The 19,379-nt window shown below is 30.7% G+C and overlaps 1 protein-coding gene across 1 annotated transcript; it reads right to left on the bottom strand.

Annotated features, from left to right (window-relative positions):
* Window positions 1-955: 955 nt before the first annotated feature.
* Window positions 956-4,344, bottom strand: LOC120219221 (inactive glucose-1-phosphate adenylyltransferase small subunit 2, chloroplastic-like). Its single transcript, XM_039216069.1, has 10 exons — window positions 4,275-4,344; window positions 4,016-4,185; window positions 3,643-3,933; window positions 3,310-3,579; window positions 2,433-2,600; window positions 2,240-2,343; window positions 2,052-2,163; window positions 1,859-1,957; window positions 1,644-1,763; window positions 956-1,072 (listed from the first exon to the last, which is right to left on the bottom strand). The coding sequence occupies exons 1-10, from the start codon at window positions 4,342-4,344 to the stop codon at window positions 956-958; spliced, it is 1,521 nt and encodes a 506-aa protein (XP_039072000.1).
* Between the last annotated feature and the right edge of the window lie 15,035 nt (window positions 4,345-19,379).

Genomic DNA, 19,379 nt, shown 5'->3' on the forward strand with positions numbered 1-19,379 from the left:
TTTCAAAACTTAACGTTAAATTTTGAACGAGTACTAAAATGAAACAAAAATTAAAGTTTAGGTATGATTTTGAAAAAACTAAAAGTTTAGATAATAAAATAAATTAAAATTGATAATTTAAATATTAAACATGTAATTTATCCTATGTAAAATCAAGAGACGTGACATGATGATTGATCACCTTATCCATTGAACACATGATCAAGGTTTTAATCGCCATTTATAAAAATTGAACATATTTAACCATTGTTTATCAATTCAAAAATCAATCATGATTCATGACGAGAGAGATTAATTATCTTTACCCAATATAAATACTATGAGATTTTAAAAAAAAATCTTATAATTTATGACATTATAGACCCCTTCGTTAAAATAATAAAATCTTCAATTAATGATGTAGACATAGTGAAGAACTAAATTTAAAAAAAAATGTTTGATGACGTGTCAATTTTGATTGGTTGAAGCAATAATGATAATTGATTATAAAATTATAAAAGGCAAATTACACGAATGGTCTTTATGTTCTCATTTTATCTAATTTTGGTCAAAGATTTAAAACAAATAGTTTTGTTAACCCTTTATATTATCAATTCGTTCAATTTTAGTCAAAACATAATGTATCTCAGCATCGTAACAGAGACATCTCGACCCCTCGAGAGGTTATGCGGCCGTAAGATGGAGTAAATGCAAGTCAACACCCTAAAATAAAGAAATGAAAGGTATAATTCTATTCTTTGGCTTTAATTATTATTTATGTACATAAAACTTTCAAAGTGCTATTTATTGCAGTAGACTAGTAGAGGAGGAAGTGATGGGTGTGTTGAGACTTGAGATGTACTGTACAACCATCAGTATGTGCTTGTTTTGTGTCAAAGGACATAGAGAATCACTTTGGAACTAAACAATGAACAATTTTGGTTTTGAATAAACAATTAAATCTTAGTCGTCATGACTATAAGATGCTGCCGTCTGGAATCTCTGCGCTCCTAAGAACCACCATTATTCTACCACTGATTATATAACCAATGCCCTCCATCTCCCCTTCTTCAACATTATCTTTGTTGATTATCTGCCCGTACACAAAACATCATTCAGCTGTAAGTAATGAAAAAGGCTTCCACATAGGAGTTAGGGCCGTAAATGAGTCGAGTCGAGATTGAATATCATTGAGCTCGACTCGACTCGAAAAATTTAAAGTTGAGTTAGACTTAATTCGAAAGCTCACGAGCATAAAATTATCAAGTTCAACTTGAACTCGAAATGAAAAATTAAAGCTCGACTCGAGCTCGTAAAAACTTGAACTCAAAACATTTTCAGGCTTAGCTCGGTTGAAGCTCAAACTTGAATCTTAAGTACATGAAAATCTTATATTACTTTTAAAAACAACAATCTATAAATGTTAATATTATTAATAATTTAATTTTAAAAAAATAAAAAATTAATATTTTTTTTGAGTTATCCACGAGTTTTTTTAGTTGGGCGTCAAGTAATTCACTTTGATTCGTTAAGATTTCAAATCGAGTTCGAACTCAGTCGAGTTCATTCAATTTGAATGTTGACTAAAGTTTAACCTATTCAAATTCGAGTAGATTTTAGTATATCACGTCTCATTTAGAGTCCCAACGAGAGTAGGTTCATACCTTAACGTTTTTTCCGATCCTTGCGTTTTTATCTACAATGGCTTTTTTAATTTCAGTATTCTCACCGATTCCAATCGGGACGCTCTTACTGTTGGTGTTGCTCTCTCCGTCATCTTCAATCTATTACCAACACCAGCTCACTAGTCAACATATGTAAATATGAAGTTTGTGGATGAAAAACCCTTAAATACATACATGCATGCATACTTACGTACCTCATAGACATCAGAGCCCATGATCACCGAGTCTTTTATGGTTGTCCCATCTCCAATTTTCGTCCTCATGCCCACCACTGTACCTTTGATCTTGCACCTCTATTGTCACATCGAGTTAAAAGCATGATCAAATACAACAAAAGCGATCTCTTCGATTGCTCATGCATGATGCACCTAAAACATGCATACATACGTTGAGAATGCAACCATCTCCGATCACACTATCCATTATGACGGCGTTGTTTACGATCGTCGGAGGCAGATATCGAGGCATCGTATAGACCGGAGAATCTCGATCACAGAAGCTGCAACCAAAGTTTGTGTTAGTTTGGGGGAAATTATTCAGCAAAATGGTGCATTAACATTGTCACAGATTCTTACTTATATCCCACGTTTGATATCTTAATGCAATTCATATTTGCTTGGTAAAATGCTTCAATGCTCCTCATGTCCTCCCAATACCCTTCAAACAGATATGCGTCAACCTGTGGAGAAATGCACAGGATCCTCTCATTATGTGGTGAAATGAATGAATTTATGTATATATATTCATTAATTAGTGAAGTTTGAGGACCTTCATTCCTAGAGATAATGCACCTCGTATCACTTCTGTCCCAAAGTACTTTGCCTTGGGGAAATGTTGATTCAGGAGATTCACCATTGTAGCTCGGTTGATGAGGTAGATTCCCATACTTGGAATACACCTATAATTGGTTTCACTCAATCTAGTCAAAGCTTCAGCCTGAAAACAATTTTCACAAGAAATCATCAAGGGGAGTTCTTGTATTTGTAAGGTCCTAACGCCAAAATACGTCCCTAACGTTTAACAAATAATTTGCCTTAATTTTTTTTAGCATTTTGACTATTAACGACTTATTTTAGGGTAAGAAGACCTCTAACATTTGACGAAATAGTCACTTTAACCCTTAATTTTTTTGAGCAATTTGGCCTTGCGTTTTATTTTAGGACAAAAATCTAATATTTTGGAGCTTTGAGCATTTGTTTGACCAATAATTTCTATACACTGAGGGGTCTGTTTGCTCTAGAAAAATAGTGGGTCAAAATAACTATTTACTCAAACATTAGGGATATTTATTTTTGGGTAAATTACGTATTTAATCACTCAACTATTTCTACAGTTCCATTTACCCAAGTATTTTTTTTTAAAATTATACCTAAATTTATGTTTTGGTTCTGTTTTAGTCACCCGTTGTTAATAAAAAAGAATTGAGGATATGATAATTTCTTTTAATTTTTTCAATGATGTCATGACATACACCATTAATTTTTTAACGGCAAGTGATATGATTTCGAAAAAAAAGTTAGTTGGATGATAAGAACAGAAATGCAAGAATAATTGGTAGTAGTTTACCCTATTCTATATAATTATTTTAATTGTAATTATAGGAGATCAAAATGAGAGAAAAGTAAAGTCGATGGTGATAGCTTACAACTTTAGAGTTCTGGGGCTCTCTATCTGACCTCAAACCATATTGCATGACTTGATTTTCTGCATTTATTTTGAGTACACCAAAACCTGCATCTTCATCTCTCATAGTATTTGAAGCAACAATAGTTATATCAGATTTGCTGTTCCGGTGAGATTCAATCAACTTTTGGTAGTCCATTTTATAGAGATGATGGCCGGGAAGGACCAGAAATTCCACCACCGGGTACTCTTCTAGTACCCACAGGCATCTTCTTATAGCATCAGCTGTTCCCTGGTACACATTAAGTTAGAATCATTTGATTTTACTATGTGCACTGTAATGGCAGTGTGATACCTGAAACCAACCCTGATCTTCGGGGCTCTGATACGCTGCAATCACTTCGACGAACCCTTCTTTCCCGAGACCTGCGCCGGAATAGGCCCTTGACAGGTGTGAATTGAGGGATGTGGAATTGAATTGTGTCATGGCATATATCTTATTGATGTTGCTGTTGATGCAGTTGCTAACGACTGCATCAATGAGTCTGTAGTTTGATGCTATGGGAATAGCCCCTTCTGATCTTCTCTTTTTCAAGGGGTATAGCCTCGATTCCGATCCGTCTCCGAATACTATTGCTGCAACACTCTGCCATCGAACGAGTTCGATCATTAGGCGAAACGACGATAGGGAACACAGAACTAATACTCAAAGTGTGAGAAGGATTGACCTGATTTACCGGAGGTTGGAGAGAGTTGGATATGGGCGTTCTGAGGAACTTAGAAGTAAGCTTTAGTGAATACTTCCGATCGTATCGATCCGATCCAACAATGTGGATGTGTTTTGCCTGGATATTTACCAGGGTGGAGGAGGAAGAGTGCAATGTCATCATCACAAAGTCTATAGCATGCAAGCAGACAGAGACAAAAGTCTATTAGTGAGTTAAATAGAGAGAATAATTTGGTTTCTTCTTCTTCTTCATGGCTAACTCGGATTGATCTGCCTTGCTTGGCTAGATTTTGTGATCAATATGGCTGTGCTTGGTAATGAAGCATCCATGCACATTTAATTATCGATATGACTTGGGTTCCACGCTTCTGGCAATTACTTTTTTTCATTTATTCTCTTGGTTGATTCATTTCTTTCACTTTGTTTGATTTTCTGAGAATTTAGAGAAAGGAATCATACATAGTTGTCACATGAACAACTAGCATGATGAGTAGAAAGCTGCTCCACAGCTAGTGTCATAGAGAGGGACAAACCGAAGAATTGAAAGGTCGATCATCTCTTACAAATTTAAAATTTTCATATAATTTACGAATTTTTATATGTATATTTTATTATTAATATGTTTTTATTCTTAAAATTTTATAAACTTGTTCTTTAATATAAAATTATACGTTCGTTCTTGATCGTGGTGGTAGAAATCGAATTAAGTATCCTCCTCCAAAGGCTTGAAGGCAAAGCACGCGTAATCAAGGCAAGCGCTGGGTTTTTATGTTGTTAAGTAAGCAAGTCAGCTTTGGTTTAGCCAAACTTTTATAAGATAGCACGAACCAAATTATCTAGGTCTCGAATTCAAGCATCAACAACTGTAGTAGGGGTGATTGAGCGTTCATTATCAAATGGTTGAGAGTATTTAGAACATATACTATTTTGTAATCACTTTAGCTTAATAAAAAATTTATAAGATAAATTACACATTTAGTATCCAACTATTATTTTTATTTCGTTTTGGTCATCTAATTCTTTTTCAAAAAGCTTATTTAATGTTTAGTTTGATTTCATTTTGATCACCCGTTAAAAACTTAACAGTGATGTTAACGTGTCATCATAAGATAATGTCACATCATAATTGAAAAGTAAAATAAAAATATCACGCCAATAATTTTATTAATTTTTAATGGTGAGTGATCAAAATAAAACCAAAACGTAATATGAGATATAATTTTAAAATAAATAGTTGAGTGATCAAAACATAAAAAGTGATAACTAGGGTACTAAACTTGTAGTTTACCCAATTCTATTTTGAAAACATTAATAATATATATGCTATAATGTCTGTTCACTGTTCTCCGTAGAATCAAATTAAACATTTAATTAAATATGATATTTATATTAATTTATTTATATTCTCCGTAGAATCAAATTAAACATTTAAGTAAATATGATATTTATATAAATGTATAATTGATATAAAGATTGATTTTAGATAAATATATTTATTTTAGAATTGAATTCGTATGAGAAAATATGCAAATTAAAAATAATTAAAAATTGTTGGTGATAAATTTATTTTAGTTTGGACGGAGAACTTATATAGAACTTATTCTATTTATTTCTCTCAATATATATTAATATTGATAAACATTAAAAAAATAATTGACAGAGACCTAGGCTACTTCTGACTCCAGCGAAATTCCACCCTTAAAGGATTGTCATAAATTGACTTAATAATTCGAGACCAATATATGAAATATTTACTGTATTTGATGGGTCATTTTGCAAAATAATTGTTGTGATTCCCTTGTAGCTTATGCTCGTTACATGTGGCCTTTCATGATTGGTTAATTTAATAAAAACAATATTACTGTTTCATTATGTTTGAGTTAATTTAATAAAAGTTAACATAAAAAACTATTATAAAATTAAAAATATTAAAAATAAATTTAAAGGGATAAAATATTAATAATTTTTGTATATATTTTCCTAAATAATATAAACACTCTGACATGATCACGTTGTACGGCTCAACCGAAAAAAATTGTGATAAATGATTTGTTTGGTACAAAGAATCAGCTCATATTCCCATTAAAGAAATCATATTATTATTATTATTATTATTATTATTATTATTATTATTGAAATGAATAAATTTTAATGTGGCATGAAATCTTTTATAGGTGAGCACTCCCAGCACCCCTCGATCTGTCCTTGAATGAGAGCGCTTCTCTATTTATACTATCACATCTATTTCAATTGCTGACCTTCTATTCATTGATATCATTATTTAGATTTTTGTGGATTTCTTCAACAGTGAAACTGTTGGTCGGACGTCTCTACAATTATTATTCTTCACAAATCATTATTTATCATCGTACAATTCAGATGCATCGATGAATCAATTTGTCTTATTAATACAAGGTGATGTCGGATAAATTGTTTGTGATAACGATCTTATTGAAGATTGTCCAATACAAAAAGATTCAATGTGCAATCGAAGACAATTATACTGTAGAATCGGTTTACATATGAACATCTTTAATTGGGAAATTTAATTTTTGATGTAAATATTGAACTCAATAATTCTAAGATAAAAAATATTTTTCTATTTAGATAACATAATTATTTCAAATATTTATCAAATCACAAGTTGAAAACTTATTAAGATGAATTATCATCATCAATTATTTAAACATGTATTATTTAATCATGAATTATTCAAAATATCAATTATTTAAATATGAATAATGTAAACATTAATTATTGAAATGAAATAAGATTATCAACTAAACATGTTCATTAAAACGCGAGAAAAAAATAAAAGTAACAATTATTTGATGATTTTATTAATTAAAATAATATAAACCAATTAAAAGTATAAATTAATTAAAATAAAGAATAATAAAATTTTAATTTTTTTTTATTGAGAGATACGTATTGTAATCCGTTCCTTCTCCTTTCATCTAATGAAAAATTATTACTAACAAAAACGTGTTTAACTAAGGTGCGTTTGGTAAAGTTTTTTAAAAACATTTTTAGTTAAAAAAATTCGTTTTGACTGTAAAATTAATGTCAAATAGGTAAAAAAATTGCGGTTGAAACGGTGGTTTCAAACCAACAGCAAAAGTTAAGATTTTTTTTTCATTTTCAACTTTACGTTTCGAAGAAAATTATAATTTTACCCTTACTAATTCATGAGTGAATTTTACCCTTACTAATTCAAGGGCTCCACTCAATTATATATTTACATTTTATTTTAATAATTGAATACTAACATTCTTAAAAAATAATTTATTATTTTTAATAATTTATTTTAATTATTTAAAAATAGATAAATTTTATTATTTTTATATTAAAATATTAATAGTTGTAAACATGTATTTTCGTCCTAAATTAAATTTGAACTATTGAGTTACATTTAGCTATAAATAAATAAAAATATTTAAGGGTTTTAGTGAGTATTTATATTACGTTATACTAATATATGTATATGTGAATAGGAATGAAGTGATTACAGGTGCTAATTAGAAATAAAATAAAGGTTTGATGATTAATTATATTTATATAGACATTACTTACTTCGATTAGTAAAATATAAATATATAATACATTAACATATAAATAAAATATAAGATACTAATCTATTATATCTTATGCATGTTTAAATACAAGCAAATAAACCCAATACAGTCCGAAGATTTTACAAAGTAAATGACCCAAAGCTAAAGCCAAATTCACACAGTCTCGCGTAAAGAACTCAGAGAACCATTAGGGTTCCCACTCTTCCCCAAAGCGCCAGAGAACCATTAGGGTTCCCACTCTTCCCCAAAACGCCACTAAACATAGACCATCAGATTCAAAGAAGATCTAACGGTGTAGACGCATAAGTAATTAGGGTTTCATAACCCTTTGTATTAGCAACAAATCAACAAAATCATTCGATCTGACCCAATCCAATAGTCCAGATTAATGAGACTTTAGGGTTCTCATAGTCAAGAGATGGAAATCCGTGCAGCCAAGGGATAACCGTTGGATCTATTCTAAATCCAACGATCCAAATCTTTCGAGATTATTGTTTACCTTAATAACCATTTTGTCTTCGTCGCCAACAATTCTTAACCATTGGATCCCACCTCTGATCCAACGGTTCGTATGCCACCAAGAGATCCAACGGTCGATCTACCCACGCGTTTGAGGCACACACTGATTCCAGAATATCCCAAACGTTGATGTTGACTTTTCTATTCTCCACGCGCCTCAAATTTGGTCCCCACGGATCCGTTTCTACTATGATTTCAATCGAATGACAGGGCACGTGAGCCTTGCCATGTCTCCACTATCACCACTCAACAAACAAGAGACAAAAACAAAAGATTAGTAAAATTTGATTTTTTTGACACATGTAACCCTCTATAAAAACGGGTATAAAACCCCACAAACAAAAAATTTAAAGCAAATTTTGTTGTAAAAAAATCAAATCAAAAAAAAAAAAATCCTTCTTTGAGGTAGACATTTTCTATACATTTTCTTTTGTTTTTCCTTGCATGTGTATATGAGTTTCAAAGAAATAAAATAATAATAAAAATATCAGGTTTACATGAGTTTGTAAGGGCCTTTGTCAGAGCTATCGTCGTCGGGGAAGATAGCCAAATAGACAAGGGACTCTAAGGTTTTATTAGAGTCTTGTATGAGGTTTTAAAGGTACGAGAGGAGAGTTAGAACAAAAGTGGCGACCAATCATCACCTTATAGTCGTTGAAAATAGGGAACCCGAAGAGTTGAAGGTCGTGGGGGGTAAGTTGTGTAGTTTTTATCTCAGATCTGGGCTTAGAAAGAAGAATAAGAGGATTCAAGTTGTTTTTTTGGTTTATTTTGGTATGATTAAAGTTTTTCGACCATCATTGGTGGTGGTTGGAGGGGAAAAATGATCACTAAGATATGGTGGTGGGAATTTTGGTTTTAGATGGTTCGGTGGCTCTTTTTGTGGCTGGTTGGAGATATGAGAGAAAACAAAAAGGAAAAATTGGTGTTTTGGAATCATGTGTTAAAATGGTTGTTTAAGGAAAAATATGAGTTTTATAGGGGTAAAATTGGGGTAATTACACATAGGACATTAAACATTTGGTTTGTTTTTGTAAAACAGTCCCTCGTTTCTTTAATATTATAAATTAATTAAAACATGTAAACCTTGATTACTTGATTACTTGATTTTCCTATTTTTGTGTTAGCTTTAAAGAAGAGAAATTTCCTTTATATCCCTCAAACTTACCCTATTTCTACATTTAGGTCACCAATTTCTAGTTTTTTGTTTGTGATGTTTTATCTCGAATCAAAGCATCAATTTGGTTATTATTACCTTTTGTTTCTTAAATCTGTTAGTATAGAACTAAAATAGAATTTTGGCTTTTAGTCCTTGGAGTTTTTCCTTGATTTTGCAAATCGTTCATATGATTGGTTTTTATTTGTTATTTAGTTTCAAATTAGGGTACTAAATGTGTATTTATTTCTTTTGTTCCTAGTTGTTAGTTATTAAAGCTTTAGAAAGGAAAATTATGTTTATATCCTTTTAACTTTTCATTTTTATATTTTAGTCATTGTGTCCTTAATGCCTTTATTTTTTTCTACTTTTGACATATTGTTTTATCATATTTTAATTTAGTCACTATCATGCTATGTTAGCTTAATTTGAATATATTTTAATTCATTCAATTTTAGTCCTAGTTTTAATACTATTAAGTTTAGATTTCTCTTAGGTTAGTCCTTAATTAGTACATTCTTTTATAGTTCTAGTTCTTAAATTTAGATTTCTTTAGATTTAGTCCTCAAACTTTTTTAAAATCAGAGAATATTTGATTCCCCCCCACCTTAATACCCGAGGGTCCATTTTAGGCTTATTTTCTTTAGTCCTTTAATGTAGGGAATTCGATTTGGCCACCGCCTTAATGCTCGAGGGTTTATCTCGACTATTCAATTCACATTAGAGCCTCCATTTTAGGATTATTTTCACTTTAGTCTTTAATTTAGGGAATATTTGATTTGACACTCGCCTTATGCCTAAGGGCCCATTTCGACTATTCGATTCAATAATTGGTTAAAATCAAATAGGGTTAATATTAGAGCCTATATTTTTAGGTCTAGTCCTTTATGTTCTATAAGTTACATAATTTGACACTTTAAGTTAGAGTGAAGCCTTAATTAACCCACTTAGCATAATTAGGTTCAATAATGAATTGTTTGATTGCGTTTCGATTTAAAAATAAGACAATGTTCATTTACCAATAGTTAACTGTGTATCTTATGTATAAATGCCAAGGGGTAACCATTTTTTATTCATGAAGTAAATCAACATCTTTTTCAAAACCCTACATCATGATATCGAGGCAATGTTTGTTTATTGGAATCAATAACGAAGCCTTCGTATAAATGCCCGAGGGTGGTCATTATTAGTCGTGGTAAATCAACACCCTCTGTAACATCCCAAAAGTCGGGTTAATGACCCAATTAGAATTTTTGAAAACTTTAAAGCATTAATCCAAAAGATTTAAAAGTTCATGGACTTAATTGGTAATATTTTGTGCAGGATGGTTTAGTAAATAATTGATGGAGTAAGGGGTATAATGGTCATTTGACAAGAAAGATTTTTATTTCCCCTTATAAGAAGAAGTAATCATGTGGATAAGGAAGGAAAAAAGAGAATGAAAGCTCTGGAGTTATCTTCTTCCTCCCGTGGGTGTTGGCTAAAGGTGAGTTGGTCTTAAACTGGTTAATTCTTTCGTTTTAAAGTTGGTTTTGATTTATGGAGTGATAAGAAAGCTTAAGCAAAACTTAAGGTAGCTTAAAACTCAAAGAATTGGAAATTATGGAGGATTGAATGTAAAAAGTACGTAAGTGAAAATTTGAATAAGAATGTTTAAATGAATTTGGAAGTTGAATTTGACTTGTCGTATGTGTGAATAAGAAGTTATAAGTGTTAGAAAAAAGTTTAGATTACATGGAAAATTTAATGAGATTCTTAGTTTTAAGAATTTGGATGATATATGGAAGATAATAAGGTGTTGGAATGATAAAAGTTAGTTAAAGTGTTTATAGTTGAGTTTGGTGGTATGAGAGAAGCTTTATATATGAAAAATTTAGTGAAGTGTTGATGACTTTTCGGGTGAAACAACCTGTTCTAGGCAAGGGGTACCGATACCCTATGAATGGGTACCGATACCCTAAGACCAATTTTGAAGAACATCTTCATGAGGTATCGATACCATAGGTACTGATACCATCAGTCAAGTATTTGATACCTGTAAACATCGAATTCAAATTATGTACTGATACCCAGTTGTGTATCAATACCTTTCTAAAGGTAAGTATCGGTACCATACATAGGGGTACCAATACCACTTAAGGGGAAAATGGAAATTTTGCTCATTAAATAGTTAAGGATCGAGTTATAATGTTTAGGCTTCTGATAATTGTCTTGGGAATTATATTTTTGTAGATATTGAGCCTAAACAAGTTCCGGAACAATTGGCAAGTAAGATTGATCGAGAGCAAAGTTCAGACAAGTTGACAAGTAATAATCATCGAGGATAAGATAAGAGATCGATATTGACTAGTGAGGCCAGATGAGTGCTTACTACTAGATATACAAAGTTTTATGGAAATAAGACTTGTGATGAGTCTATTTCTATATTAAAGTGTATGGATTTATGAATACAAGCATGTGCTTGTTAGGATTTGTATATGTACATAAGTATGACATAGATTATGTGATTAAGATTAATAATGTGTTGATATGATTGTGGTGTGTGACTTAGTACTTGAATATAATTGTATGTGTTATATGTTATATGATATAAGTGAGTACATGTTAATGTAATTATAAATGAGTATAAATGATATATGTGAATTATATGGAAGTGAACTACGTGACTAAGTGATCATATGAATGTGATAAAGAGCTTTGTGAAATAACTATATGGTACGAATGTGTGAATGTATAATAAGATAAATGATAATACCCATGTTATATGTAACGAGAGCTAGAGGGTTCTACGTGGTCCTTCGGGACATATATATAATTATGTGGAACATATATGTGGTACTTCGGTACACTTATTTGGTCTATTGCATTATGTATATGGTTCTTAAGGAGTGATCCTTCGGGGCATAGTGATCATTCATGACAAATTTACAATGCCCCTAGTGGGAATTATACGAGATGTGGTGACAACATATGTGCACAACCTTTATGTACTAACATATCTTTAGTTATCCAAAGTGTACATGGGCTAATAAAGAGATAATGTAAATCAACTTAATATGATTGTTATATGTGATTGAGCACTTGGATATGAGTGTATGAGTTTCATTTATTGTATATGTTATAGTTTCTATGTGAAATATGTTGGTATGATATATTTAAATATAAGGGAATATAATAAACTTATATGATATGTTATAAGTAATTACATGAGAAATATAGTGGACTCTATAAGTATATATATATGTAATGAGGTGGTGGACTATATGACTAATGAGAATTAAGATAAAGTAGATAGTATATTAACAAGGAAACATATATATAAATAAGTACAAGAGTACTATATTAGATAATCTGTGTAGGAAGGTTTATACGTTTAAATAAGAACTGTGATCTAACCTTGTTAAATTCTTAAGTGATATGAAATTTAGTATAAGGATCTAAGAAACCATATGAGAACATCAGGGGAATCAAATAACAGTAAGTTATGCAAATATATGTTTATGTAACAAAATTATGTGTAAAATGAATTAATAGATTATAAGAAATTAGTATACAAGAATATGATATAGACTATGTAACGAGAATTTATGGGTTAAATGATAAATAGAAACGTATGGAATAAGAGATAAGATATGTGAAATTGTGAGCGAAATTATATGATTAGGAATTATGTAAATAAACGACTTAAATGATGCCAATAGAATGTGATATAAGCTAAGTGGTATAAAATTAAATGATTATAAGAATATGAAATACAAACACTCATATATGATATGATGATATTTTTGTATGCATGTATTTATTTGATGAAAGTGGATATGAGGTTGTATGATATGATAACATGAAACATGCATTTATTGTTTAAAGTTATAGTTTATATTATATGCTTTATATGCCTCATTATGTCATAGACTTAGCGTGTGAGTGTTTCACACTTAGGTTCCGGAAAGCGAGAAGAGAAGCGAAGAGGAGCAAAATAGGTCAGATTCTCCTTTTCACATATCATATCAAAATTTTATTTGAGTATATGTGTTTGGTTATATAGAGTATATTTGGCATGTAGTCTAGAGATTTAATTTGTATAAGCTCTGATATGTTTTGTAAAACCAATTGATTTTAAATAAATGAAAAATAATCATTTTCTTGAATTAGGAATTTAATGTTTAAATTCATTTTGTAAAGAAAAATGTTTGAAAAGTCAATATGACACCTCGGACTCAGATCTGGTTCGGATACGGGTTGGGGTGTTACATTTAATGGTATCAGAGCTAAGGTTTAGCCGATTATTGGCTTAAACTGATGTTAAACAAGTTTTAAAAAGGTATAGATGCCAACATAAAGTGAAAATTTCTGATCTGATAGTGTAAGGAGTATATTGTCTTGCTAATAGAATTAGATCGATACATTATAATAGAAAGTATGATAATGAGAGTTTTGAAAGATGTGAGAGGTGATGGACATGATATTGATCGCAATTCACCTGCCCTGGTCAGACAGGATGAAGAGCGAACACCTCAGGAAGTACCTTATAAGATCAAAGGTGGATTTTAGAAAGTTGAAATCATGTTAGAATAATGTTAAAGGGCCTCCACTGTCTAAAAGTTGAGAAGTTAGATGAAGTAGATCAGTTACTATATTAATGAGTTGAAGCACAGTAAACATATATTATTATGAGAATGATAGAAGATTCAGTGATGTGGTTAGTAGTTTCAAAGAGTTTGATAATAAGTATCTCGGTGATAAGTTTATCAGATATATAAAGCCAGAGATTATGAGCTTGAAACAGGGGAATCGTATTGTGTATGGATAAGAGTGCAGTTTGATATGTTGAATGAATAGTTTCTAAGCTGGTTTAAATGAAAATATTTATGCAAGTAGTTGGCGAAGGATTTGCACTCAGATTAAAAGAATACTATTGGTGTTGAAATTATTCATTTTTCAAGAAGTAGTTACCGGTGTTAAATTTCTAGAGAGAGAGCTCATAATGATTAAGAGAACTGGTATTTATAAAGATTAGTATTATAAAAAAGAGACAGAGATTATGGGTTTCCAAAACAACCTTGGTTAGAATCAACTGTATTTCATGTTGAAAAATCAAATTCGATGAAAGTCAGACCCACTTAAGTAGTAGAGTCTGGTACTGGAAGATTAAATAAGGTGTTAAAAGATATATATGAAGTTAAGTATAGATATGAAAGTGTTAAATTGGATTGAACGTTATGTTAGGAATTATATAATTTGAAGAAGAAGAAGAAGTATCTAAAATGGATCAAGTGATGTACATATTGATCTGAAGAGTTTAAGAATAGGTACATCAGTGATAAGTTATAAGATATAGGAAGTTGTAATGCTTGAGTTTGAACTCAGGATATTTCATTGTGTATGAGTAGGAATGCGGATTTGATAAGTTAAGTAAACTATTGATGGGTTAATTCCGATTGAAAACGATGTATATGATTGGTTAATTAGGGCTTGTGCCCTAGATTGAACAGTTGCTATTGACTAGCTGTAATATTAAAGGTGATAGAGTTGTAAGATTTGGAAAAGATATAAGGCTAGGTTAATTAAGTATGGAGTGGATTTGAATATAGTTATGAATTATGATTATGTAGATATGATGTAGTCAAATAAATGAGGATTTACATGTTTGAAAGGAGTTTTAAGGAAGTAGAACAAGTATTTTTAATGGATTAAGGAATTATTTAAATTTGGTATCTGATAAATTAAGTAGAGGCAATACAAGTACAAGAGATGGTAAAGAATGAGATTATGTAAAAGAAAAGTTAAATGTCAAAGTTATGAGGTTGCGATTAAGATCGATAATCAGAGATGAGTATTAAAGAGTTTTGAAACAAGAAGAAAAGATATGATCTATATAGTAAGAAGATTTGAAAAGTGAAGGAGATAAGGATTCATACGTTTGAAGAAGTTAAGAATCAAATATGATAAAAGCTATATTGAGGCATGTGTTATAAGTTTGATACAGAAATAAGAAAAATAGGTAAGGTTGTATAAAGAGATTGTTTGATTTTGAAAAGTGCATGTTTTAATCATATATGATGAAGGAAATCATTTGAATTATGATCTTGAGTGCTAAGAATGAATGTAACTGTTTATATGATAAGTGACATGAGATGAATTTTCAACGGTCAAAAGTAAGTAGTGGAGAAAAATATGAGAACAATAGAAGATATGTTCTTATTTGTGTGTGCAGTGAAAATTCGAGGACGAATTTTCTTAAAATGAGGGGAGAATTGTAACATCCCAAAAGTTGGGTTAGTGACCAAAATAAAATTTTTGAAAACTTTAAAGCATGAATCTAAAAGATTTAAAAGTTTAGGGACTTAATTGGCAATATTTTATGCAGGATAATTTAGTAAATAATTGATGGAGTAAGGGTTATAATGGTCATTTGACAAGAAATATTTTTATTTCCCCTTATAAGAAGAAGTAACCACGTGGATAAGGAAGGAAAAAAGATAAAGAAAGCTCTGGAGTTATCTTCTTCCTCCCGTGGGTGCTTGGCTAAAGGTGAGTTGGTCTTAAACTGGTTAATTCTTTCATTTAAAGTTGGTTTTGATTTATGGAGTGATAAGAAAGCTTAAGCAAAAACTTAAGGTAGTTTAAAACTCAAAGAATTGGAAATTATAGAGGATTAAATGTAATAAATGCATAAGTGAAAATTTGAATAAGAAAGTTTAAATGAATTTGGAAGTTGAATTTGACTTGTCATAGGTGTGAATAAGAAGTTATAAGTGTTAGAACAAAGTTTGGATTACATGAAAAATTTAGTGAGATTCTTAGTTTTAAGAATTTAGATGATTTATGAAAGATAATAAGGTGTTGGAATGATAAAAGTTAGTTAAAGGAGGTATCGATACCTAAAGGAGGGGTATTGATACCATAGGTACCGATACCATCAGTCAACTATCAATACCTGTAAACATCGAATTTAAATTCTGTACCGATACATAGTTGTGTATCGATACCCTTCTAAAGGGAAGTATCGATACCATACATAGGGGTACCGATACCACTTAAGTGAAAAATGTAAATTTTGTTCATTAAATAGTTAAGGATCGAGTTATAATGTTTAGGCTTCTGATAATTGTCTTGAGAATTATATTTATGTAGATATTGAGCCTAAACAAGTTCCAGAACAATTGGCAAGTAAGATTGATCGAGAGAAAAGTTCAGAGAAGTTGACAAGTAATAATCATTGAGGATAACATAAGAGATCGATATTGACTAGTGAGGCCAGATGAGTGCTTACTACTAGATATACAAAGTTTTATGGAAATAAGACTTGCGATGAGTCTATTTACATATTAAAGTGTATGAATTAATGAATACAAGCATGTGTTTATTAGGATTTGTATATATGCATAAGTATGACATAGATTATATGATTAAGATTGATAATGTGTTGATATGATTGTGGTGTGTGACTTAGTATTTGAATATAACTGTATGTGTTATATGTTATATGATATAAGTGAATACATGTTAATGTAATTATAAATGAGTATAAATGATATAGGTGAATTATATGGAAATGAACTACGTGACTAAGTGATCATATGAAAATGTGATAAAGAGCTATGTGAAAGAACTATGTGGTACGAATGTGTGAATGTATAATAAGATAAATGATAATGCCCATGTTATGTGTAATGAGAGCTAGAGGTATAGTTGCCATGCCAAGAGTCGAGGGTTCTCCTTGGTCCTTCAGGACATATATGTAATTCTGTGGAACATATATGTGGTACTTCGGTACACTTATTTGGTTCATTGTATTATGTATATGGTTCTTAAGGAGTGATCCTTCGGGACAAATTTACAGTGCCCCTAGTGGGAATTATACGAGCTGTGGTGACAACATATGTGCACAACCTCTATGTACTCACATATCTTTAGTTCTCCAAAGTGTACATGGGCTAATAAAGAGATAATATAAATCAACTTAATATGATTTTTATATGTGGTTGAGCACTTGGATATGAGTGTATGTGTTTCATTTATTACATATGTTATAGTTTCTATGTGAAATATCTTGGTATGATATATTTGAATATAAGGAAATATAATAAACTTATATGATATGTTATAAGTAATTACATGAGAAATATAGTGAACTCTATAAGTATATATATATGACTAATGAGAATTGAGATAAAGTAGATAGTATATTAACTAGGAAATAAATATATAAATAATTATAAGAGTATATTAGATAAGATGTGTAGGAAGGTTTATACGTTTAAATAAGAATTGTGATCTAACCTTGTTAAATTCTTAAGTGATATGAAATTTAGTATAAGGATCTAAGAAACCATATGAGAACATCAGTGGAATCAAATAACAATAAGTTATGAAAATATATGTTTATGTAACAAAATTATGTGTAAAATGAATTAATAGATTATAAGAAATTAGTATACAAGAATATGATATAGAATATGTAACGAGAATTTATGGGTTAAATGTTAAATAGAAACATATGGAAATAAGAGATAAGATATGTTAAATTGTGAGTGAAATTATATGATTAGGAATTATGCAAATAAACGACTTAAATGATGACAATAGAATGTGATATAAGCTAAGTGGTGTAAAATTAAATGATTATAAGAATATGAAATAACAAACACTCATATATGATATGATGATAGTTTTGTATACATGTATTTATTTGATGAAAGTGGATATGAGGTTGTATGATATGATAGCATGAAACATGCATTCATTGTTAAGAGTTATAGTTTATATTAGATGCTTTATATGCCTCACTAAGTCATAGACTTAGCGTGTGAGTGTTTCACACGTAGGTTCCGGAAAGCAGGAAGAGAAGCGAAGAGGAGCAAGACAGGTCAGATTCTCCTTTCCACATATCAGATCAAAATTTTATTTGAGTATATGTGTTTGGTTATATAGAGTGTAGTTGGCATGTAGTCTAAAGATTTAATTTGTATAAGCTCTGATATGTTTTGTAAAACAATTGATTTTAAATAAATGAAAAGTAATCATTTTCTTGAATTAGGAATTTAAAGTTTAGTCATTTTGTAAAGAAAAATGTTTGAAAAGTCAATGTGACACCTCGGATTCGGATCCGGGTCGGATCCGGGTTGGGGTGTTACACCCTATTCAAAATTTCTATACACGGTGGATTTTAAATTAAATAAAATATTGAACATAAAATTTCCAATTTTTAAAGTATAAGGTAATCGACTAGGTACCAATTTTTGGGTGCTATGGGGGTGTTAATCCTTCCCCACGCGTAACTGACTCCTGATCTCGATTTCTAATTTCGTAGACCAAAATTTGGTATTTTTGATAAAATAGAAATGTTTTATTAGAATTACTCAATTTTAGAATTTCCAATCACACCTTAAAAATGATTGGTGACAACTTTCATCATTTCATTAAAAATCTTTTCAAAAACTCTATCGTCGTAACTAGTTGGCTTTTCTTCCCCGATGGGCCAGTTGGGATAGCTTGGCGATTCTGCTAGGGAATTTTATTTTCTAAAACAAAATAGAGATTCAAGCCACAAGTCGATTACCTTATATTTGAAACTTGGAAATTTTGAGTATGATGTTCTCTCTAGTTAATGATTTCACTTGTTTGAATATAAATCATGATTGTCGCATATCATAGCTCTATACCCGAGCTTCGCCCCATTTCACCTATGTAGAGAAAACATTATACAAATGAGGAATACTAGTTTTCCTCGTGTAGGTCTTGCAAAGTATCTCTGGAAAAACATTCTTTATCTCCGTCTAGATAGTGGCTTCCATGAAAAACATTTAGTGATGTGATCCCCTAGACTAAATTTGATTCACAAAGTCTGTAATGGGTCAGAATCGAAGCACTTATTAACCTTAGCAGGTTCTAAGGACTGTTTTGGAACCTCTTTTAGAATCAAACTTTATATAAAGAATTTAGTAAGCCTACCCCTCTAAAACCATTTGGATACCCTAAAAGAATTAGAAGGCATGTGATTAGGGTTTTAAATTTCTTTGTGTGTTTCATTTATTGTGCTTATTGTTTATTTATTGATTTTAATTCTTGGTGTTCCTTTAATTATTTCTAATTTTACTAGCTTGTTTCTTTTT

Source organism: Hibiscus syriacus, unplaced genomic scaffold (assembly GCF_006381635.1).
Source record: "Hibiscus syriacus cultivar Baekdansim isolate YM2019G1 unplaced genomic scaffold, ASM638163v2 tig00000778_pilon, whole genome shotgun sequence".
In the NCBI taxonomy this organism is placed as follows: domain Eukaryota; kingdom Viridiplantae; phylum Streptophyta; class Magnoliopsida; order Malvales; family Malvaceae; genus Hibiscus; species Hibiscus syriacus.